We start from the raw sequence: 23923 nt of genomic DNA, 5'->3' as shown, positions 1-23923 counted from the left end.
ACAGTGAGAGTGATGTTGACTTTTGACAGCCAGTGGCTTGGATTAGTTTCAGTCCAGCAGACAGAAGAGCTTTCCCAGGAGCACAACAACACAACACAAGACATCCCAGAGAGGAGAGAAAATGTTCAGAGCAACACTCCATGCAAATGGTAATGTGAAAGTCAGACTCTGGGTCAAGGTCTGAGATGGACATTGAGAGGGACATGCATAACAAATCAACTGAATGTGCATTAGGACTCCTCAGAACGTATCAGTGAGTTTCACTCAAAGACTGACAGGAAAGTGACGTAGTAGCGATTTACTAGAAGCCATGAGTGGTGTGGATGAAGAGTTAGTATTTTTCGGCATTACGTAATGATAGAAACAGTTCACATGTCAACATGCTTCCAAGGCCCTGGGGGAGTATGTTTTAGTGCTGCTATGAAAGAATGAAGCCATATTTGTATTATGGGGACACACTCCTCCCCCCAGCCTCTTCATTTTTAGGTGGGTAGCAGAGCAGAGAAATAATCTGCATCCCAAATGACACCTTATTCCCTAAATAGTTCATTAAACAGGGAATAGTGTCATTTGAGACTCAGTCATAGTGACATACATGCATGTAGAGCTCCATGAACGGCTAATGGGGAGGAAGGATGAGAATGCACACAAACACATGCATGCTTCGCAGAGGGGAAGACTGGGACGGATGAATCCTATTGTCTTCAAGCCAAGTGGAGGGGAATCGCAGATGAGGCATGTGTGTGTGTGTGTGCAAGCAAGCCTCCCTTGAACTCAAGAGAGCATACTTCCATGCAGGAGCTGTTACAATACAGAAGGAGAGGAGAGGGGGAAGAGGAAAAAGGGTGGGAGGGGGGGGGAAGATGGGACACCACCTATGCATGCAGGGTCTGACATGTCAGGTAGTGCCCACTAGGGTGAAAGGAAAACCACAGACACGTGAGGCCATCCCACAAACATATAAATACTGTATGTACACATTCTGTCAAAAACATATGCACGCGAGTGAGCACACACACACACACACACACACACACACACACACACACACACACACACACACACACACACACACACACACACACACACACACACACACACACACACACACACACACACACACACACAGTGGAGTTAAGCAGATAAGAGGAACGAAAAATCCCCACAGGAAGGAAAAGAAAGGCAATTTAGCAGGGAAGCTCAGCTTATAACCAGAGCAGAAAATTAGGAGTCAGAAACAGAGGGTGACAGAGGGACAACAGAGGAGTTAAACAGAAAGTGACAGAGGGACAACAGAGGAGTTAGAAACAGAAGGTGACAGAGTTGCCTCCGTGTTGTTTCCATGCTGCTGCGCTGTTTGTGGGTACTTGGCTACCTACCAAACGTTTAGCTTTTTACTATTAATAACCGATTAATCAAACTCTCCATTTCACAACTTTACCAATGTCTTAGTTTTGTCTTCACTCAACTTTTTCATTCAACTTTTTCACCCCGGACGATGTATATGGACATGGATCTGCGGGACCTCCACCAGCCGAAGCCAAGTAACATTATGTCTTCTCATTGCAGTCGCTGTACTCATAATATGGAGGAGAACTATCTCCTTATCGTGAGGATAGCCAAGTTGCAAGCCCATCTTCAGATGAAATCGTAAGCTAGGGCAATTTAAGTGTAGGAAAGGGTCTGTGCTGCCAGTAAGTACAGGTACAGTAGTAGTGGTAACCCCCCTGCTCAGTCCCCTCAGCCGGACAATTTTCTCACGGCTTCTGGAAATAAATGCTGTTGGCATTTGTTATGTCCTCTGACAAATCAATGGTATGTTTCGGTGTTCCTCAAGGTTCTGTTCTAGGGCCACTATTGTTCTCACTTTATATGCTACTTCTTGGTGATGGTATTTGGAAACACAATGTCAATTTTCACTGCTGTGCAGAAGACACACAGCTGTACATTTCAGTGAAACACGTTGAAGCCCCAAAACTGCCTACCCTGGAAGCCTGTGTTTCAGACATAAGGAAGTGGATGGTGGCAAAACAGAGATGCTAGTTGTAGGTCCCAAGAAACAAAGAGATCTGCTGTCAGATCTGACAATGAATGTTGATGGTTGCACAGTCGTCTCAAATAAAACTGAAGGACCTTGGCGTTACTCTGGATCCTGATCTCTCTTTAGACAAACATATACACATGTTTCAAGCATAGATTTTTTCCACCTTCAGAACATTACTAAAATCTGAAACATTTTGTCCAAAAATGATGCAGAAAAGCTAATCCATGCTTTTGTCACTTCGAGATTAGACTACTGCAATGCTCTACTCTCTGAATACCCGGATAAGACACTAAATAAACTTCTGCTACTGCTAAATACAGCTGCTAGAATCTTGACAAGAACCCAAAGGTTTTATCATATTACTCCAGGCATAGCTTTTCTACACATGATTCCTGTTAAGGCTTGGGGTGATTTCAAGGTTTTACAGTTAACCTACAAAAACACTACATGGACTAGTTCTTCCTATCTCTCTGATTTGGTCCTGTCGTACATACCTACACGTACGCTAGGGTCACAAGACGCAGGCCTCCTTATTGTTCCTAGAATTTCTAAGCAAACAGCTGGAGACAGGGCTTTCTACTATAAGAGCAACATTTTTATGGAAGTCTGCCGATCTCAACCTTTAAGTCTTTACTGAAGACTCATCTCTTCAGTGGGTCCTATGATTGAGCGTTGTCTGGCCCAGGGGTGTGAAGGTGAACGGCAAGGCACTGGAGTGACGAACCACCCTTGCCGTCTCTGCCTCGCTGGCTCCCCTCTCTCCACTGGGATTCTCTGCCTCTGACCCTATTACGGGGGCTCAGTCACTAGCTTGCTCTCCCATGCCATCCCTATGAAGGGTGCATCACATCATGCCAGGCTTTTTTCACCGTACTCAACTTGAATGGGTTGAGTCACTGACGTGATCTTTCTGTCCGGCTTGTGCGGTGGGGAAGGTCTTTGTGCTCTATAATAGGCCTTGTCTCAGGGTAGCAAGTAAGTGGTCTGTTGATATCCCTTTGGTGGTGTGGGGGCTGTGCTTTGGCAAAGTGGGTGTGTTTATATCCTGCCTGGTTGGCCCTGTCCAGTGTCCCCCAACCCTCCCTGTCTCAGTCCCTAGTATCTATGCTGCAATAGTCTATGTGCTTGGGGGCTAGGATCAGTCTGCCTTGTCTGGTGTAATTATCCTGTCTTATCTGGTGTCCTGTGTGATCTCAGGTATTCTCTCTCCCTCCCTCCCACCCAGAGGACCTGTGCCCTAGGACCACCTGGTCTGATGACTCCTGGCAGTCCCCGTCCACCTGGTCGTGCTGCTGATCCAGTTTCTGCTGTTCTGCCTGTGGCTATGGAACCCTGACCTGTTCACCGGACGTGCTACATTATCCCAGACCTGCTGTTTCAACCCTCTCTCTTCCCTCCCTCTTTCCTTCTCTCTCTCTCTACCGCACCTGCTGTCTCGACCTCTGAATGTTCGGCTATGAAAAGCCAATTGACATTTACTCCTGAGGTGCTGACCTGTTGCGCCCTCTATAACCCCTGTGATTATTATTTGACTGTGCTGGTCGACTATGAACTTTTGAACATCTTGAAGAACGATCTGGTCTTAATAGCCATGTACTCTTAGAATCTCCACCCGGCACAGCCAAAAGAGGACTGGCCACCCCTCAGAGCCTGGTTCCTCTCTAGGTTTCTTCCTGGGTTCCTGCCTTTCTAGGGAGTTTTTCCTAGCCACCGTGCTTCTACATCTGCATTGCTTACTCTTTGGGGTTTTATGCTGGCTTTCTGTATAAGCACTTTGTCACAACTGCTGATGTAAAAAGGGCTTTATAAATAAATGTGATTGATTGAACAGAGGAGTTAAAAACAGAGGGTGACAGAGACACAAGACAGGAGTTATAACAGAAAGTGACAGAGACACGAGACAGGAGTTAAAAACAGAGTGTGACAGAGATACGAGACAGGAGTTAAAAACAGAGTGTGACAGAGATACGAGACAGGAGTTAAAAACAGAGAGTGACAGAGGGACAACAGAGACACACAGGAACCTCTGTGTTCATTAAGGAGGGAGTTGAGCGAGATGCATTTTCCCACAACAGCAAAGGAAAGAAAGAAGAAAGTAAAAATGAGATGTAAAAAAAAAGGGCTAGCTTCACTCTCTCTCATTTCTCCCTGTTCATTAATCTCTCTAAAGCAGGAGTTATATTTGGAGACCCCACACACGTCAGATCCAACTAGTCGCTTGGCAGACGTTTTTATCCAGGGCACGGCTAGGGCTGTCTTAACCATGATTCATCTAGACAGCTGTGTACACGCTGGAGCCACTCATAGTAAGTACCACACTCAGAGGTAAATGCCATACACAGGGTGTACCTGAGGGCTGAACCAGATTTACCTTGGTCCACAATACAAGCTCTCTAAATACTGCCGCTCAACACAGCGCAGCCCATAGAGTATAGATTGGAGAAGAGGGGACAGGTTTATTACTCTACCATATGTCTCAAACTCTTTTGAACCTCATATTCATTATCTGCTTTTATGTGACAACGGCATGTTTGGTTAAAACGATAGGAAGAAAAGGTCCTAAGAATGTATCGATGTCATCAAAGTACAAACAGTGATTCTTCAAAACCTGTTGGTAATAGTGTGGCTTGTGTCAACTGTCTGTCTTGATTTCTTCTCAGTTGAACATAATTAAAACATAGTCTAAAAACAAAACAAGTCTAAATGGCCAGACAGAGAAGTGAGCACACTAAACGCCAAAAGCTGAGCGGTAGCAGAAGGCAGAAGAGAATGTCACAAACAGACAGGAAGGGGCAACAACGAGGAAAAAACAAGAGCCCAGCAGGAAGGGGCTGTGACAGTCTGACAGAAGCCGGGAGATACAGGACAGGTGGGAGTGAGCGGCAGAAGCGAGAGGACGATTGCTGGGGGAGGAAGGGAGAGGAGGGGGAAAGGGTCTACCTTATAGGCGATTCTGGGCGGGCATTTCTTTCCCAAACCTAGCGGAGGGGACATGTGGCGGAGCATCTCGTACATATCAAGGTAGGTCATACGGCCACTTCACAGGGGAAGATGTCACAGGAGACCACAGAGGTCAAAGAGAGGGATGGAGGTATCCAGAGAAGGTTGGAGGAGGACGGAGTTAGAAATGACCAAAAGAAGACGGTAAAACAGTAGAGAAAATGGCAAAAACAGAAATCTGTGTTATTTTAGATTTCCAGGGCAGTGGATTCCAGGGCGGGATCTCATCCCTGTCCTGCCTAAGACAGGGATGTATCCCAGGATTGAACAGGAGGAGGGTGGGGTGTTTTCCCGGGAATTCCCTGAGGAGAGATGTCGGGGTGGCAGGATCATGATGTTGGATTGAGACATGTACAGTATATATTCAGTATGTCAGGGGGAGGTTGTGGCTTCACTGTTCAGATGTCATCTGTTTCTGCATGCTACGAGACATCAGCGGTAACCAAATTGAACACAGGAAACAAAGCACACAATGCTCATAACCTTTACTTTACTCGGTGTGTGCACTGGTTTAAACAGTCTCTTGGGCATACTTCGAGATACCATATAGGCCTACTGCATACAGCATACTGTACTGTATTCAGTATCGTGAAAATAATAACTTGATGGTGAAGCCTGGCCAGTATACTGTAACGAGACCTACATTGTGGCATTGTTTTCCTTTTGTTCCCATGGTTACCCAGCAGCCGGTTAGTATGGAAGGTGTATGCTTGTGTGTTTGTGTGTGGTGTAATCTCTGGCCCTAGGAGTCATTCACAGTCATTCATTTTCCACTTCCACCTCGTCCCTTTATGATTAAGGGGTGTGTGGGGTTGCAAACCTTGTAGGCCACCCTATTAGGGCACTTCTTCCCTAAGCCGAGAGGAGGCGAGATAAAACGCAACAATTTGTACATATCCTGATAGCATATCCTTCCGCTGTAAAAGACACAGGTTAAAAGAGGTTAGGACACAAACACCACCATTTCTGCTCCTGTGACTTAACATATTCATTATATCCTCCATTGTTTGCAGTCATGGTCATTGAATAAAGTACACCTGTAGATATACAAAACATTTGGAACACCGTTTCCCGTGTGTATCAAGAATGATCCACCACCCAAAGACATCAAGCCAACTTGACACAACTGTGGGAAACACCTTCTTAATATTCAGTTGCACTCCCTTTTCCCCTCAGAACAGCCTAAATTCATCGGGGCATGGACTCTACAAGGTGTCGAAAGCATTCCACAGGGATGCTGGCCCATGTTGACTCCAATGCTTCACACAGTTGTGTCAAGTTGGCTGGATGTCCATTTGGTGGTGGATCATTCTTGATACACAGGGGAAACTATTGAGTGTGAAAATTCCAGCAGTGTTGCAGTTCTTGACACAAACCGGTGTGCCTGGCACCTACTACCATACCTCATTCAAAGGCACTTAAATCTTACATCTTTCCCATTCACCCTCTGAATGGCACACATACACAATCCATGTCTCAATTGTCTCATGGCTTAAAACTCCTTATTTAACCTGCCTCCTCCCCTTCATCTACACTGATTGAAGTGGATTTACCAAGTGACATCAATAAGGGATCAAAGCTTTCACCTGGATTCACCATGTCAGTCTATGTCATGGAAAGAGCAGGTGTTCCTAATGTTTTGTAAACTCAGTGTATAAATAACAAGCTTACATACATACATGACTACATGGTTACTGGGAGGTTATAAGTCTACGTCCCAAATTGAACCCTACTTTTGAGTCTGTATGTAAGGAATAGGGTGCCATTTGGGACCAGTGGAGGCTGCTGAGGGGAGGACGGCTCATAATAATGGCTGGAACTGAGCGAATGGAATGGAATCAAACACATGGAAACCATATGTTTGGCGTATTTGATACCATTCCACCGATTCCACTCCAGCCGTTACCACGAGCCTGGGATGATTCCTCCCCTTAATGGCTGTGTCTAACATCGGAGGGCCACAGGTGATGAGACTGAGCAACAGAGTCTGGATCTATGTCCCAAAATGGCACCCGATTCCCTATATAGTGCACTACTTTTGACTAGGGCACATAGGGAATAGGGTGGCAATTATGACATTTTGGACTTCTCATCCTGGTGCAAATCAGCCAAACTTTTTATTTTTGCTCTTAGAGTTCCAGTATTTCTCAATGGTTTCTGGTGAAGACTTTGGGAAGCGGTGGAGATAGATAAAGCTGTGTTGTGTGATTTAAATGACAGACAGAGAGGAGCTTTGGAGCCGCCAGCTTAGTGAGGGGAGCCTAGCGGATGGCGGAGTGGAACCATGGATTTGCATGCATCAGTCTGCCTGTGGGGCCATAGTCGGCACTCCAGGGCCCGTCTTAACGTCACTCAGAAGTGCCCTCCCTGACGGTCAAACGTCGTCAAACGTCACAGAGTCATCCCACTGGAACTTAGAGCCAACTTTGTTGTGTCGGCGACTATTTGCTATACCCCTGACAACCACTGCCACTTCCACCCCTCATCTCCTACCTTCACCTCTTCACTACTGAACCTGAAACTGACACTGTCTTGACAAAGGGGGGAAAAATCACCTGTAGGAGGATTACTGATACGTACCAGGCAGCAGGGTCGTACTCGGCCCAGACGCGGATAAATTCGTCCAGGTGGTGAGGCCCCAGGATGGAGGCATCTCTGGTTAGGTACTCAAAGTTGTCCATGATGACCGCCACAAAAAGGTTGAGCATCTGGAGGGAGAAAGAGGGAGGTGGAGAGGTGGGAGGTAAGAGTTTCCATCGCAAGTGGTCAAGTTGTGGTCAACAACATTGTATCACAGAGACAGAGAAGACTCAAGTGGCCAACAAGAAGGGACTGACCAATAATAATTAGACCATTTCATCAGAGTAAGAGAGCGTAGGGGGGAACTGTGTAGGTAACGTGCATGTATATGTGAGGAGATACTGTATTTGTCTGTATACTGAATGGATATTCATTGCTGATCATTGGTCATTCATTGGACATTCTGATTGGTCATTCATTTGCGATGGCACATACTGACCAGGAAGGAGCAGAGGAAGATGAAGGAGACAAAGTAGAAGTAAGCAAAGTCACTGCCGCACTCCTTCCCTCCGGACCCTGACAGCTTATCACACGGACGGTTACTCAGACACGACAGCATGATCTCATGCCACGCCTCGCCTGTTGCACTCCTGCGACACACACACACACACACACACACACACACACACACACACACACACACACACACACACACACACACACACACACACACACACACACACACACACACACACACACACACACGGTATATATAAACATATACACATCATTGGAAACTACACAGTAAATCCATCACAAACACCACGATGGGCATGAGGAAGTACATGTCTATTTTACTACATTACATTGCAATATAAAGAACAGACAGATACGTGGGAAAACGCCTAATAGAACAGGAAGAATATGGAGAATGTGGAGGCATGGCCACCTGAACAGAAGCATCAGAGCCTGAAAGAATGTCTGGAAGTTGTTGTGGTGGTTGATGGCCGATTCCTCATTCAGCTCAATGTTTCCAAACACCTGAAGGAGGCAGAAAGGGCCGGCGTAGCAGTTAGAGGGATTCCCTGTATGCTATCTATGGTTATGTCCCAAATGGGCCCCTATTCCCTATATAGTGCATGCCTTTTAACCAGAGCTCTATGGTTAAAAGGCATGCACTATATAGGGAATAGGGGTCCTGGTCCTGGTAGGAAGTAGTGCACTATGTATGGGATATGGGGCCAATTCAAACGCACATACAGTACGTGTGAGTAAGCACTGGGCAAGTGATTTGTATAAGGAACAGCTAGAGCTGAATGTATCAGCATTTGCAGGATTTGATATGATGTAATGTAACGCTACCTCCGAAAAACACATTAGCCACTTTTGCCAGGAATCAGTATTTTTCTCAAATCATGCCAGGGTAGGCAGAAGACTGTGTGTGTGTGTGTGTGTGTGTGTGTGTGTGTGTGTGTGTGTGTGTGTGTGTGTGTGTGTGTGTGTGTGTGTGTGTGTGGGCGGGCGGGGTGAAGCATAGAAGGCATAGTGATTATGCTGTATAGCTATCTAGAGATGTTGATAATCTAATAACAAGAGAATCCAAAGATATGGCGAGGTCCTCTACCCTACCAAAATCCCAAATGGAACCCTATTCCCAATATAGTGCACTACTTTTGATATTCCTTCTATATTGCACTTCTTTTGGCCAGGACCCATAGGGTATGTAGTGCACCGCATAGTGAAAAGCGTGCCATTTGGGACGCACAGTTAGTCCTGATGATAACAAAGAGCCAGAAAAGCTTCTGTTGGTGTTAAGTTTGTCACTAATTATGAGGGGGGTATCCTGATCAAGCCCTCCGGGGCACCATAGTCAATAAACAGCATCGCTGATTAAACAATGGCTCTTTTACCAGAAGACACAATTACCATTGATTTACAATGCCATGCTAATCTAGTGGAGGGAACATACCCTCATTGTGCATACAATTCAGCATTTTTACAATTTTTTCTATCACCATGGCTTCCTTTTAAATGAGCAATCAACTCTAAAGGTATTACTCACCTGCATGCCTATGATGGCATAGATAAAGAAGAGCATAGCGATGAGGAGGCAGACGTAAGGTAGGGCCTGGAAATAGAAAACACATACACACAAGAGAAATTAAAATCCCAGTGAGGTTTGATAGTCTTAATTATGGGACAGAGCAGCCAACTTTAGCCGCAGAGTAGATTTCCTTATTCACATATGTATATCCCAGACAAGGGAGGGGTAAAAATACATTTTAATTAAAGAGACACATTTTAACACGGCAGCAACTATCTTTACTTTACTGACTTTATTGTCCCCATGGGGAATTTTTGTTGCAGTGTCATGTACACGTTTCAAGTGGCTTTTCAATAGCAAAACAAATTGACAATACAACTTTCATAAGTTACATACCAATAAAAAGAGACTAGCCTGCTGGCCTTATTGGGTCGATAGGAACATTAGCCCGAGCTATTTAGGAGGGATATCACACCTGGTACAAATAGTTCTAGTTGTGTTTTTCCTGCTGAGGGGTGCCCTATACCTGCGCCCAGAGGGGAGTAGTTCAAAGTCCGGGTACAGGGGGCTGTCTTGGGTCTAAGCCCATGAAAACTATCCGTTTTCATAGGGGCTTAAAAGCTCTCATCACCCCACATATAACCTGCTATCAGATTAACTATTGCTGTCAATGCCCGTGTTCTCTGTACAACAAAACTTTCATGAGAGGCTCCATAGAACAAACTTCTTTAAGACTCCAAATTAACATCATTATCAATCCAAAGATCCATTACATGAAAGCAACCCAAAACATGTCCTTATTCTATTTCTTTATTTCCATTTACAGTTCGATGTGCTTACGGTTATTGCAACATAATGAATAGGACTAACATTCATTAATTTGATCAGATGTTATTCTCAACTCTAAGAGGTCAGGGGTCAGTGACTCACCTTGAAGGACTGGACAAAGGTCCACAGCAGGATGCGGATGGTATAGCCCTGCCTCAATAGCTTGATGAGCCTGGCCGCCCTGAAAAGCCTCAGGAAACTCAGGTTGATCAGCTTGTCCTGCAGGAGGAGACACAAACTGTACATTCATACTGGTCCTGGAACAGATCTGGGTTACACTAAGAATGGCTGAGGTTAGCAAAGGGGCTCAGTGAAAGCTGAAAGATCAATTTTCAGTGAAGTGAAGAGTGTCTACCTATCCATTTATGTAACTGCTTCAAGTCATCTAAATAACTATTGCACCACATAACATACATGTATTAAGGAAAAAGTTAGGACCAAGACCAAAAGATAGACTGGCCACCAAGGGAATAGTCAAAAGCAGCGGGAACAAGAAAAGTCACTTACCGTCTAGAGCAGCCCATAGTGTCAGAGAGGAGGCAGAGGTTGGCAGAGTGATGGCAAAGGGAAGGCGCCAGTAAAGTCATAGCAGAAGATGGAAACACAGCAAGAGAAAGAGAGAGAAAAAACAGAGAGAGAGGGAGAGAGAAGAAAAAGACTGACAGTAACGTGGAGAGAAATCCTACAAAAAAGAGACTTCTTCCACAAAGAGTGTTAAACAGTAAACGGACTACTCCAATCCACTTTAGTGCTACTGTTCTGCAATCTGCACAGATGCTTTTCCTGATCCCCATTTCAAACTCTACCTGCCACTTCTGTCTGTCCCCAGCTCCATACTAATCCATCCAGCATGAGACACTGAGTACTCAGTCCCGGCAGGAAGCTCTCAGCTATCCCCATCAGCTCTCTAGGAGAATCTGCTGTTGACTTCAACTGATTACCTCACCACGAGTACTGTAACTGGGTTAAACCTTGTGAAATGACTTTCCTTTGAAAACATCCTCCTTCAAGGAGTAAAGTTATTATGAGTGAAGTTATACAGGCAGGACAGCATATAGGAGTATCCCTTTTGGCTGATGTCTTTACATATAAGAAGTTGAATGGGCACGTTGTACTGTAGCAGCTCTTACAGGAAGTACGATACTACATAGGGACATGGTAGCAGAATTTACCTTAATCTCTGTGACCAAGATGTCCGTGATACTCCCCAAAACTGTCACAAAGTCAAACACGTTCCAGGCTGCCTTCAGGTAATTCTGCAAACAGGGGAAGAGAGAGAAGAGAGAGAGAGAGAGAGAGACAGAGAGAGAGAGAGAGAGAGAGAGCGAGAGAGAGAGAAGGATAAAGAGGTTTTATTGTAATTAGTACCAAACCCTTGCTCTTCAAATGCTTTTCTCTCAGGCCACTCTCAACAGAGCATGTCTTCTAAGCTCCTCAAATGAGGCAGCTTTTAATGAGTTGGTCTGAGTTTCATTAAAGGGCCGTGCATCTATAGCCTACAGTGTGTCACTAACTCCCTGATACGCACAAACAGGCTTAAATTCCCACACAGTCCTACAGACTAGGGATGGGCATTGGGCCTTTTTTGACTGTTCGAGTACTCTCATTATTATTTTTTCGAGTACTCAAGTACTCCAATAATTAAAAAAGCTATTTTTAGAACAAGGGTGGCAATGGGAAAAGAAATTGCGCAATTATCTATATGCCAACAGTGAGCAACAATGCCTAATTTTACATAACCTTTACAGGTAACAAATCCTAATTGCATTTTTTTTTTAAACAAGTGCCGTTTAAGATTCATTTATTGAAACTGTAATATCAACTTGTTATATTAATCTGAACAAAAAATATAAACGCAACATTTAAAGTGTTGGTCCCATGTTTCATGAGCTGAAATAAAATATCTCATAAATGTTCCATTTGCACACAAATCTTATTTATCTTAAATGTACATCCCTGTCAGTGAGCATTTCTACCTTGCCAAGATAATTCATCCACCTGCACGGCCCTTTAATGAAACTCAAACCAACTCATTAAAAGCTGCCTCAAATGTCTATTTCATGTATAATCTGTGATACTGGGTTGCAATTCCACATTGAACACTGCATGGGGATGAATTATGTCCAGAACATCTGTTTGGTGAGTATGCCTAGGCTTAACGATCCTGATGAAAATACACTCTGTCTTTATCAAACCAATGTTTCTGCATATTGCCAGCGTGGAACGTGTTTATGTTTGGGGGGTAATAGCATAGGCTAGCCAATTCTAAATGGCACTAGCAGTTGGCAAAGTAGGGTCGTCACTAACGTTAGTTACCACAAGCACAAAGACATAAATCCTGATGGTAATCTACAATTTTGCTTCTTAAAATCAGATTTTAAACTTAACCCTGACCTTAACCACACTGTTAACCTTATGCCTAACCTAAACATTTTGACTAAAAAGCAAATGTTTGTTTTCATGAATTTTTACGATATAGACTATTTTGACTTTGTGGCTGTGGTAACTAGTGACAACCGCAATGTTGCCAATAAACGGAAAATAACACAAATATTCCAAAACTGTAGCTCAGTGTTGGAACACATACTGTATTTCCCTACTTCAGTCAACCAGTCCCTTTAGAATTTGTGATAAAACTGTCTTCCTTCCAAGGAATGTAGCTTGTGTATCAGGTAGATCCGATCTGTATCAGGTAGATCCGTTTCTATAGGAATTTATTTCCGTAAGGAGCGGTCGGAAACGCTATTGAGTGAGTGAGACATGGAGGGGAAAGGGAATTTAGGGAGCAAAACTGTGATGCTTGGTTTATTTTTTGTACAAATTGAACAGTCAGATCAAATCAATGCTGTCTTCAGGATAACATTTAGACCAAATAGTTTTACAGTATTTGAAGAAGGTTAAAGATCTCTGGTTAAAGATCGAGTTTTGACGTCAGTTAGAGAACTCAAGCACTCGATTACTGCTGCCTATCCCTATGTAAGGTGCAGACACCACACCACACCCCTCCCCACACACTCAGATGCTTCCAAACAGTGGCACAGACATCCAAATCTGTCAGGTGGCATGGCAGTGAGCGTATGCTCCTCCTGGGGAACACAACGATTAGAGAAGCCAAGGTTTAAATGGACAAGGCTCCTGGAGAGAGAGAGAGAGAGAGAGAGAGAGAGAGAGAGAGAGAGAGAGAGAGAGAGAGAGAGAGAGTGGAGGGAGGCCCATCCGTCTGTACTAAGTGCTGAACAGGTGGAGGTAAGCGGTGTGTGAGAAAAGCCATTTAATACATGAGCCTGGTAAGTGGGGATGAAGCTGGAGATGAAATGCCTCGCTGAGGGACCAGACGGCCCGGCGCTGCCTGGGATATTTATCCCTCCCTCCCTCCCACACCTCTGCTTTACCTTCCCACCCTCATCCTCTCATCTGAAGCTGTTGCGTCATCCCCAACACACACACGCATGCATGCTCGGGTCATGCACACACACAGCTCTCCCCCTGTGGCTCTTGCTAAAGGCTTGCCAGCTTACCCTCATCCTATTCCCCCTCCCCTTTTCTTCAAAATGTCCCACATCCATCAACACCCAAAGTCTACCAACGTTCTCATAAAGGCTCTCTATTTATCACTCTGTCCCGACGTCCCCCTTTTTCTATCTTTGCCTCTCTGTTTCTCTCTCTTTCCCACCTTGCACTCTTAGCAAAAAGGGTTCCAAAATGGTTCTTCGGCTGTCCCCATTGGATAACCATTTTTGGTTCCAGGTAGAACCATTTTGGGTTCCATGTAAAACCCTCTGAGGAACGGGTTCTACTTGGAACCAAAAGGGTTCTACTGTACCTGGCACCAACAAAGGTTCTTCAAAGGGTTGTCCTATGGGGACAGCCAAAGAACCCTTTTAGGTTCTAGATAGCACCTTTTTTGTGTGGTACTCCAACCAGAGTCATCTATTTTTCCCAAAAAGGACACCTTTAGTGATTCCAAAGTAGTCTACACCCTATCTTCCCAAATGCTTGGATAGATAGTGACCATTTCCAGTAGTGTATGGAGCGATGCAGGCTCACCAGTGGTCCAAAAGCGATGATCTTCAGGATGCACTCCAGTGTGAAGAGAGCTGTGAACACGATGTTCAGGTACTTCAGCATGGCCTCGTACAGCTCCGGAGCACCGTGAAACTGAGGGCAGAGGTCAGGAAGACGTCAGAGGTCAACTTTTACTCCCACTGAACATGAGTGAAATGATAATGGTTATGCCCATTTCCAATGTCCTACAGACATACTGTACCATTGCAATACTTGTGAAAGTGATCCTTCCCCTCTTTCCTCATCTTTCTGTCAATCTGTCACACGCACACGCACACACAACTATAGTACACAAGTCCGGATGGCCATTTGATAAATTGTTCAGCAGTCTTATGGCTTGTGGGTAGAAGCTGTTAAGGAGCCTTTTGGTCCTAGACTTGGTGCTCCGGTACTGCTTGCCGTGCGGTAGCAGAGAGAACATTCTATGACTTGGTTGACTCGAGTCTTTGACAATTTTTTGGGCCTTCCTCTGACAGCGACTAGTATATACTGTAGATCCTGGATGCCAGAAAGCTTGGCACTAGTGATGTACTGGGCCGTACGCACTACCCTCTAGAGCGCCTTACGGTCAAATGCCGAGCAGTTGCCATACCAGGCGGAGATGCAACCAGTCAGGATCTTCTCAATGGTGCAGCTGTAGAACTTCTTGAGGATCTGGGGACCCATGCCAGATCTTTTCAGTCTCCTGGGGGGGGGGGGGGGGGGGGGAGATGTTGTCGTGCCCTCTTCACAACTGTCTTGGTGTGTTTGGATCATGATAGTTCGTTGGTGATGTGGACACCAAGGAACTTGAAACTCTCGACCCACTCCACTTCAGCCCCGTCAATGTTAATTGGGGCCTGTTCGGCCCTCCTTTTCCTGTAGTCCACGATCAGCTCCTTTGTCTTTCTCACATTGAGGGAGAGGTTGTTATCCTGGCACCACACTGCCAGGTCTCTGACCTCCTCCCTATAGGCTGTCTCATTGTTGTTGATGATCAGGCCTACCACTGTTGTGTCTTCAGCAAACTTAATGATGGTGTTGGAGTTGTGCTTGGACACGCAGTTGTGAGTGAACAGGCAGTACAGGAGGAGACTAAGCATGCACCCCTGAAGGGCCCCAGTAAAGGTGACATGCTGGTAGAAATGAGGTAAAATGGATTTAAGTTTGCCTGCAATAATGTCCCCGGCAAGTAGGAGCGCCACTTCTGGATGTGCAGTTTTTCTTGTTTGCTTATGGACTTATACAGCTCGTTGAGTGTGGTCTTAGTGCCAGCATCAGTTTGTGGTGGTAAATAGATAGCTACAAATAATATAGATGAGATCTCTCTTGGTAATGTAGGTAGTGTGGTCTACAGCTTATCATGAGGTATTCTACCTCAGGCGAGCAATACCTCGAGACGTCTTTAATATTAGACATTGCACACCAGCAGTTACTGACAAATAGACACATACCCCGGCCCCTCGTCTTACCAGACGTAGCTGCTCTGTCCTGCCAATGCACGGTGAAGCCAGCCAGCTCTATATTATCCCTGTCGTCGTTCGGCCACGTCTCGGTGAAACATAAGATATTACAGTTTTTAATGTCCCGTTGGTAGGATAGTTTAATCGTAGATCGTCCAGTTTGTTTTCCTATGATTGCGCGTTGGCCAATAATACAGAGGGAAGTGGTGATTTACCTATTAGTCGGCAAATTCTTACAAGGCACCCCGCCCTCCTCCCCCTTTTTCTCCATCTTTTCTTCACGCGCATGACAGGGATTTGGGCCTTGTCTCGACAAAGCAGTATATCCTTCGTGTCAGACTCATTAAAGATTTTTTTTCCCGTCCACTTCGAGGTGAGTAATCGCTGTACTGATGTCCAGAAGCTTTTTTGGGGCATAAGAGAGGGTAGCAGCAACATTATGTACAAAATGAGTTACAAACAGTGCGAAAAAACAAACAAAATAGCACAGTTGGTTAGGAGCCCATAAAACGGCAGCCATCCCCTCCGGCGCCATTATCACTGTATATGATGTGTTACCCAGTCCTTTGTTTGAGACAGCCAACTGAATGAATGGGCAGAAAGACAAGAATGTTCTCTATGCATCAGTGCATTGTACTCTCAGCATGTTAAACATTGATTTATTTTATGGAATGCTATGTTAACATCGTACTCTGCGTACTCTGTTGTCTGTGTGTGTGTGTGTTTGTGTGTAGAACACCGTCCCTCAGTCTGACAGACCTGTACAGGTCAACACCTGGCTGGATCAGCCATGTAGTTAAGGGTATTAGCAACAGAGAAGCTGCTCCTAAAACTAGCTTGTACGTCAACAATGGATACGTTTAACGTATCCTTCCAAATTATACTGCTTACTCATTCCAAAACCCTCTCCCAAAAGTTATCCCGCTCAAGGTAGACATTTTCCCTTACAACAGATTGAGGATTAGATTTCACAACCACCAAATATCAGCGCCCCTGGTGTGTGGGAGGCGTCACTGACCTTCATCATCAGCACCACAGTGTTGAGTGCGATCATGGTCATGATGGAGTACTCAAAGGGCGGCGACACCACAAACTTCCACATCTTATACTGAAACGACTGCTTGTCTGCTGGCATGTAGCGCGTCAGAGGCTTGGCGTTGATGGCAAAGTCGATACAAGCTCTCTGTGTTGGAGGTTGGACGGAGGGACGGAGGGAGACAAAGAGGGATGAGGCAGGATAGAGGGAGGGAGGGAACAAAGTACATAAAAAAACATAATAATATTATCTTAGAAGTATCTTATGTAAGAGTTTGTGACACTCACTCATCTCCCTAATCAGATCTGATATTGTTCAAACACTGATTATTAGTATAAAAAAGCAAAACATAAAGTAACAACTAAGGCTACAAAATTCCGGGAACTTGGAAGAAATCCAGTTTCTTTTTTTTTTCAATCAGGAGTTCGGGAAAACTAGGGAAATTATTGAAAGTTCCAGGAATTTTGCAACCCTAGTAAGGACCAAGGTACAATCAAATGAAAAACATCAAAACTAACGTCCCACAGGCGCTGGCATGCATCCCAACAGTTTCCAGACGTGTTTAATATCTTCACACAAGGCAGCAAAACCAGTCTCTCTGATCACTCGCCAGTAGTTTACCAACCTGAAGCACCGAACATGTGTCCCAAATGGCACCCTATTCCCTTTATAGTGCACCATAAATGGAATAGGGTGCCATTTGAGACACACTAAGTGGAATTCTCTATGATGTAGGAAATAGAGAGAGCTGGATGGACTACACTGGGCTGGTTGCTTCACAGGTGTGTTGCTGTTCTTTTGTGTTGATGTGTTTTGAGGGAAAGAACAGTCTAGCAAGGAAATCAGCTGAAAGTCCACAGGTGCTGTGACAGGTGTTGAGAGATCCAACACTGGGCCGGTTTTAACAGATGAGATACAGGAATGACTTGACCTTGTATTAATAACTGACTGTGCAAGTTGAATCAAAAAGTACCTTTTGGGTACCAGGCAACTAGGTTTGAGTGTTTGTGTGTGTGTGTTTTTCTCTCCATGTGTGTGTGTTTGGGTATATGTGGTGTCTTTCTCTCTCTGTGTGTGACTGCGTGTGTTCAGACAGCATACTGTCCCTCGTTCTTCTCCAGACTACACTCTGACATGGCCTTGTCTCCCTGCTCCTGGAAGGTGTGTGTGTGTGTGTGTGTTTGTGTACCTCGTTCTTCTCCAGACTACACTCTGACATGGCCTTGTCTCCCTGCTCCTGGAAGGTGTGTGTGTGTGTGTGTGTTTGTGTACCTCGTTCTTCTCCAGACTACACTCTGACATGGCCTTGTCTCCCTGCTCCTGGAAGGTGATGATGATGAGAGCCACAAAGATGTTGACGAAGAAGAAGGGAAAGACCACAAAGTAGACCACATAGAAGATAGAGGTCTCCATACGGAAGCCTGGGTTGGGACCCTGGTCCTCATAGGTGGCATCTACAGAATGCTTTAGGACCCTGGAGAGAACAGGCAAAGACAGAGGCATTTATAGATGAAAAGGGGCAGGGTAAATGTGGCCCTAGTGGCTGAACTTGTGTCAGTTTCGCATTTTTCACACTAATGGTTAGGGTTAGGATTGGGGGAGGGGAATCTGATCCTAGAACCATATCTAGAGGAAACTTCACCCCGGGGCTACACAAACATGAGACAATGCCAATTACACTGAACTAAGAAGACAAACATGCCACTATTGTGCATATGTTAAGTAATGTACAGTGCTTTTGTATACAGCAATATTGGGTGTCTAAGACAATTTCCCTCTGGAGGACATTACAGTTTATCCTATCCTAACTAGCTTAACTGTTATAGCCAATACAGATGGCAGCCAAGGGAGGGCACATACAGTGCCTTCAGAAAGTATTCATGCCCCTTGACTTATTCCACATTTTGTTGTGTTACAGCCTGAATTAAAAATGGATTAAGTCAGTTTTTTCCCACCCATCTACACACAATATGGCATAATGACAAAGTAAATTTTTTGGGGGGGGAAATGAATTGAAAATGAAATACAGAATTTATTTACACCCCTGAGTCAATACATGTTAGAATCACCTTTGGTAGCGATTAGAGCTGTGAGTCTTTCTGGGTATCTAAGAGCTTCGCACACCTTGATTGTACAATATTTGCACATTCTTCTTCTTAAAATTCTTCAAGCTCTGTCAAGTTGTTTGCTTATCATTGCTAGACAGCCATTTTCAAGTCTTGCCATAGATTGTCAAGACGATTTTAAGCCAAAACTGTAACTAGGCCACTCAGGAACATTGACTATTGTCTTGGTAAGCAAGACAATGGCCTTGTGTTTTAGGTTTGGTTATTGTCTTGTTGAAATGTGAATTTGTCTGTTGGAAAGCAGACTGACTCAGGTTTTCCGCTAGGATTTTGCCTGTGCTTAGCTCTATTGCGTTTATTTTTTTGCAAAAAAATGTCCCTTGTCCTTGCCCGTGAGAAGCATACCCATAACATGATGCAGCTACCACCATGATTGAAAATAGTGATGTGTTGTGTTGGATTCGCCCCAAACATAACGCTTTGTATTCAGGACATAAAGCTAATTTCTTTGCTGTTTTACTTTAGTGCATTATTGCTTGCATGTTTTGGAATATTTGCATTCTGTAAGGATTTCTTATTTTCACTATGTCATTTAGGTTAGTATTGTGGAGTAACTACAATGTTGTTGATCCATCCTCAGTTTTCACCTATCACAGCCATTCAACTATGTAACTGTTTAAAAGTCACTATTGGCCTTCCTTCCTCTGCAGCAACTGAGTTAGAAAGGACGCCTGTATCTTGTAGTGACTGGGTGTATTGATCCACCATCCATAGTGTAATTAACAACTTCACCATGCTCAAAGGGATATTCAATGTCTGCTTATTTTTATGTGCCCTTCTTTGTGAGGCAACGGAAAACTTCCTTGGTCTTTGTGGTTGAATCAGTGTTTGAAATTCACTGCTCGACCGAGGGACCTTACAGATAATTGTGTCTGTGGGAGTCATTCAAAAATCATGTAAAACACTATTATTGCACACAGAGTGAGTCCATGCAACTTATTATGTGACTTGTTAAGCAAATATTTACTCCTGAACTTACTTATTTAGGTGTGCCATAACAAAAGGGTTGAACACTTACTGACTAAAGACATTTTGTAATATATTATTAATTTGTAAAAAAAAATATAAAAATAATTCTAAAAACATAATTTCACTTATTGTATGTAGGGTATTGTATGTAGGCCAGTGACACACAATCTAAATGTAATTTATTTTAAATTCAGGCTGTAACACAACAAAATGTGGAAAAAGTCAAGGGGTGTGAATACTTTCTGAAGGCACTGATAAGGATATGTGTTGTACAAGCATGTTGTGAAATAAAATGGTGAACATTTACTGGAACAAAGCATGCCCAATATTGATCTGTCACCACCCATAACTGAGTACAGCAGGGAATATTATTATAAAGCATGGAGTAATAGAATGTTCACCAGGTTCACCAATTTATTTCACAACATGCTTGTACAACACATCCTTATCAGTGCCTTCAGAAAGTATTCACACCCCTTGACTTTTTCCACATTTTGTTACAGCCTTATTCTAAAATCGATTAAATCATTCCCCCCCCCCCATTAATAAAAAAACAATACCCCATAATGACAAATACTTTTTTATAATTGATTAAAAATGTAAACTGAAATATTACATTTACAAAAGTATTCAGACCCTTTACTCAGTACTTTGTTGAAGCACCTTTAGCAGCGGTTATAGCAATGAGTCTTCTTGGGTATGAAGCTACAAGCTTGGCACATCTGTATTTGGGGAGTTTCTCCCATTTTTCTCTGCAGATCCTCTCAAGCTCTGTCAGGTTGGATCGGGAGCGTTGCTGCACAGCTATTTTCAGGTCTCTCCAGAGATGTTCCATCGGGTTCAATCGGCCACTCAACGACATTCAGAGAGTTGTCCCGAAGCCACTCCTGCGTTGTCTTGGCTGTGTGCTTAAGGCCGTTGTCCTGTTGGAAAGTGAACCTTCGCCCCATTCTGAGGTCCTGCATGCTCTGGAGCAGGTTTTCATCAATGATCTCTCTGTACTTTGCTCCGTTCATCTATCCCTCGATCCTGACTAGTCTCCCAGTCCCTGCCGCTGAAAAACATCCCCACAGTATGATGCTGCCACCACCATGCTTCACCGTAGGGATGGTGCCAGGTTTCCTCCAGATGTGACACTTGGAATTCAGGCCAAAGAGTTTAATCTTGGTTTCATCAGAGCAGAGAATCATGTTTCTCATGGTTTGAGAGTCTTTACGTGCCTTTTGTCAAACTCCAATCGGGCTGTCATGTGCCTTTTACTGAGGATTGGCTTCCGTCTGGCCACTATACCATAAAGGCCTGATTGGTGGAGTGCTGCAGAGATGGTTGTCCTTCTGGAAGGTTCTCCCATCTCCACAGAGGAACTCTGGAGCTCTGTCAGAGTGTCCATCGGGTTCTTGGTCACCTCCCTTACCAAGGCTCTTCTCCCCAAATTGCTCAGTGTGGCCGGGCGGCCAGTTTAGGAAGAGTCTTGGTGGTTCCAAACTTCTTCCATTTAAGAATGATGGAGGCCACTGTGTTCTTGGGGACCTTCAATGCAGCAGACACTTTTTAGTACCCTTCGCCAGATCTGTGCCTTGACACAATCCTGTCTCGGAGCTCTACGGACAATTCCTTCAACCTCATGGCTTGGTTTTTGCTCTGACATGCACTGTCAACTGTGGGACCTTACATAGACAGGTGTGTGCCTTTCCAAATCATGTCAATTTTGAGTCTCATAGCAAAGGGTCTAAATACTTATGTAAATAAGGTATTTCAGTTTTTTTTTTAAACATTTGCTCAAAATTCTTAGTAAGTACAATTATTACATTTTTCTCTCAACATTTGATCTGTTTTGAGTTCAAGCAAAAAAAAATTGTTGGTAATATCACATATAAAGTATAATTTGTTTAGGCAAAGGTTAGTTAAGTAATTGTTTACATTATATATTTTTCATCATTAAAAATGTATGATGTTTTTCAAGTAAATTATATAAAAAAATATATTTTAAAGTTCTATTTATTTGAAATGTATTTTGTTTGGTCAAACAGTTTGTCTTGTTTGGGGGAGGAGCTCTTTAGAATAATACCCAGCATGCTTTGAAACTGTACATTTTTACATTTACATTTTGGTAATTTAGAAGATCTTTCTTTGTAGTAATGAACAACATGAAGAAACGCACTTATTGCACCAAAAAATATGAAGTTTAGAAGATATATCTATTAAGTAGCAACAGCTTGAAAATATTGATTATGTGACATGTTTATGTAACTAAAACATATTGAGTTACAGAATGTCTGTACCTGTACTCTGATATTGTAGTGCAACGGGTTTCCACAAAGGTTTTGAGTAATGGGGTTTACAGTGAAGAGATGTGCTATTCCTTCTCAAGCCCTAGTCGCTGGGTTACAGGGAATAGAGCCATTTTGATTTAAGGATCAATCCAACAGCTAGTTAACTCATTTTACATAACTTATACCGTGTAGCCCTGCATTATTACTTGGGATTAATGATGTGGAAAGAGAAAGAGAGAACGACAGAGGGGGAGAGAGAGAGCGATGAAAAATGACTGACTAGCTGAGGAGAGCACATAAGACACTCCAACACCGTGAAGATTCTACATGCCATATAAATCAGGGTAATGATGAGGGACATACTGTATCTCTGACTAGCGCTGTCTCCTCCTGAACATTAACTCAATGCAAGCATGCACACAATCAGAAACACACACATACACACACACACACACACATACATACACACATATATACACCCACCTCCCACTGGAGCTCCCCCCACCTAGCTTCCCTCTGAGAGCATTTATTTCACCCATATCATTGGCACTTTGGCCTTTGAAATGGATGTCAAATGGGATGCTCGTCTTTGTAAAGGACACTCTGTACGTTCAATAGGGGTTGATGGACCCCGTTGGAACCCTCTCGTCTTGTAAAGGACACTCTGTACGTTCAATAGGGGTTGATGGACCCCGTTGGAACCCTCTCGTCTGCCCGGGAAGCTGACTGGCTACCCTGTGGTTATGTGAGTAGGTGATGTGTAGGTGATTGGCTAGCCTGTGATTATGTGACTGGGTTCTTTCCAGTAATTGGCTGGCCTGAGCCACTCTCTGCAGCTTATTGGCTGGTGTGAGGCATGGGCTACTCACATTGGCCAGCCCTCCCCGGTGGAGACGGTGAAGAGGGTGAGGAAGGCCCACAGCACGTTATCATAATGGAACTCGTACTTTCTCCACTCACGATCCTGGGCAGCCACGTCATCACGGTCATAGTCCAGAAACTTACCCCTGATGAATGACGGAGAGAGGGAGGGAGGGAGAGAAAAAGAAAGCGAGAGAAAGGAGAAAGAGAGAAGAGAGAGAGAGAGAGAGAAAGCAAAAAAGAGAGAATAGCACAATAGTGTATTAGAATATTGTAGGTGAATTGGCTCAAGCTACAGTACCAGTCAAAAGTTTCTTTTTTCTTTATTTTTACTATTTTCTACACTGTAGAATAATAGTAAAGACATCAAAACTATGAAATAACACATGGAATCATGTAGTAACCAAAAAAGTGGTTACTACTCTAAATATTTTTTCTAGTTGAGGATCTTCAAAGTAGCCACCCTTTGCCTTGATGACAGCTTTGCACATGCTTGGCATTCTCTCAACCAGCTTCACGAGATAGTCACCTGGAATGCATTTCAATTAACAGGTATGCCTTGAATCTCTTTCTACTACATGGTTCCATATGTGTTATTTCATAGTTTTGACGTCTTCACTATTATTCTACAATGTAGAAAATGGTACAAATCAAGAAAAACCCTGGAATGAGTAGTTGTGTCCAAACTTTTGACTGGTACTGTATCTATTTAGCA

The 23923-nt window shown here is 43.9% G+C and overlaps 1 protein-coding gene across 1 annotated transcript in view; it reads right to left on the bottom strand.

Moving 5' to 3' along the window:
• LOC120021376 (voltage-dependent N-type calcium channel subunit alpha-1B-like) overlaps positions 1–23923 on the bottom strand; it is a 197040-nt gene that overhangs the window by 19822 nt on the left and 153295 nt on the right. Inside the window, exons 28-39 of the mRNA XM_038965119.1 lie at positions 23217–23354; positions 18252–18453; positions 16962–17126; positions 14484–14594; positions 11609–11692; positions 10944–10946; positions 10539–10655; positions 9627–9692; positions 8514–8605; positions 8064–8214; positions 7625–7752; positions 4985–5081 (exon numbers count right to left, since the gene is read on the bottom strand). Of these exons, the coding sequence (XP_038821047.1) occupies positions 4985–5081; positions 7625–7752; positions 8064–8214; positions 8514–8605; positions 9627–9692; positions 10539–10655; positions 10944–10946; positions 11609–11692; positions 14484–14594; positions 16962–17126; positions 18252–18453; positions 23217–23354 (1354 nt within the window). The remainder of the gene's footprint in view (positions 1–4984; positions 5082–7624; positions 7753–8063; positions 8215–8513; positions 8606–9626; positions 9693–10538; positions 10656–10943; positions 10947–11608; positions 11693–14483; positions 14595–16961; positions 17127–18251; positions 18454–23216; positions 23355–23923) is intronic.

This window comes from Salvelinus namaycush, chromosome 26 (genome assembly GCF_016432855.1).
Source record: "Salvelinus namaycush isolate Seneca chromosome 26, SaNama_1.0, whole genome shotgun sequence".
NCBI classification, from domain to species: domain Eukaryota; kingdom Metazoa; phylum Chordata; class Actinopteri; order Salmoniformes; family Salmonidae; genus Salvelinus; species Salvelinus namaycush.
The sequence above is the reverse complement of the archived record's forward strand: the minus strand, read 5'-3'. Positions and strand labels throughout refer to the sequence as shown.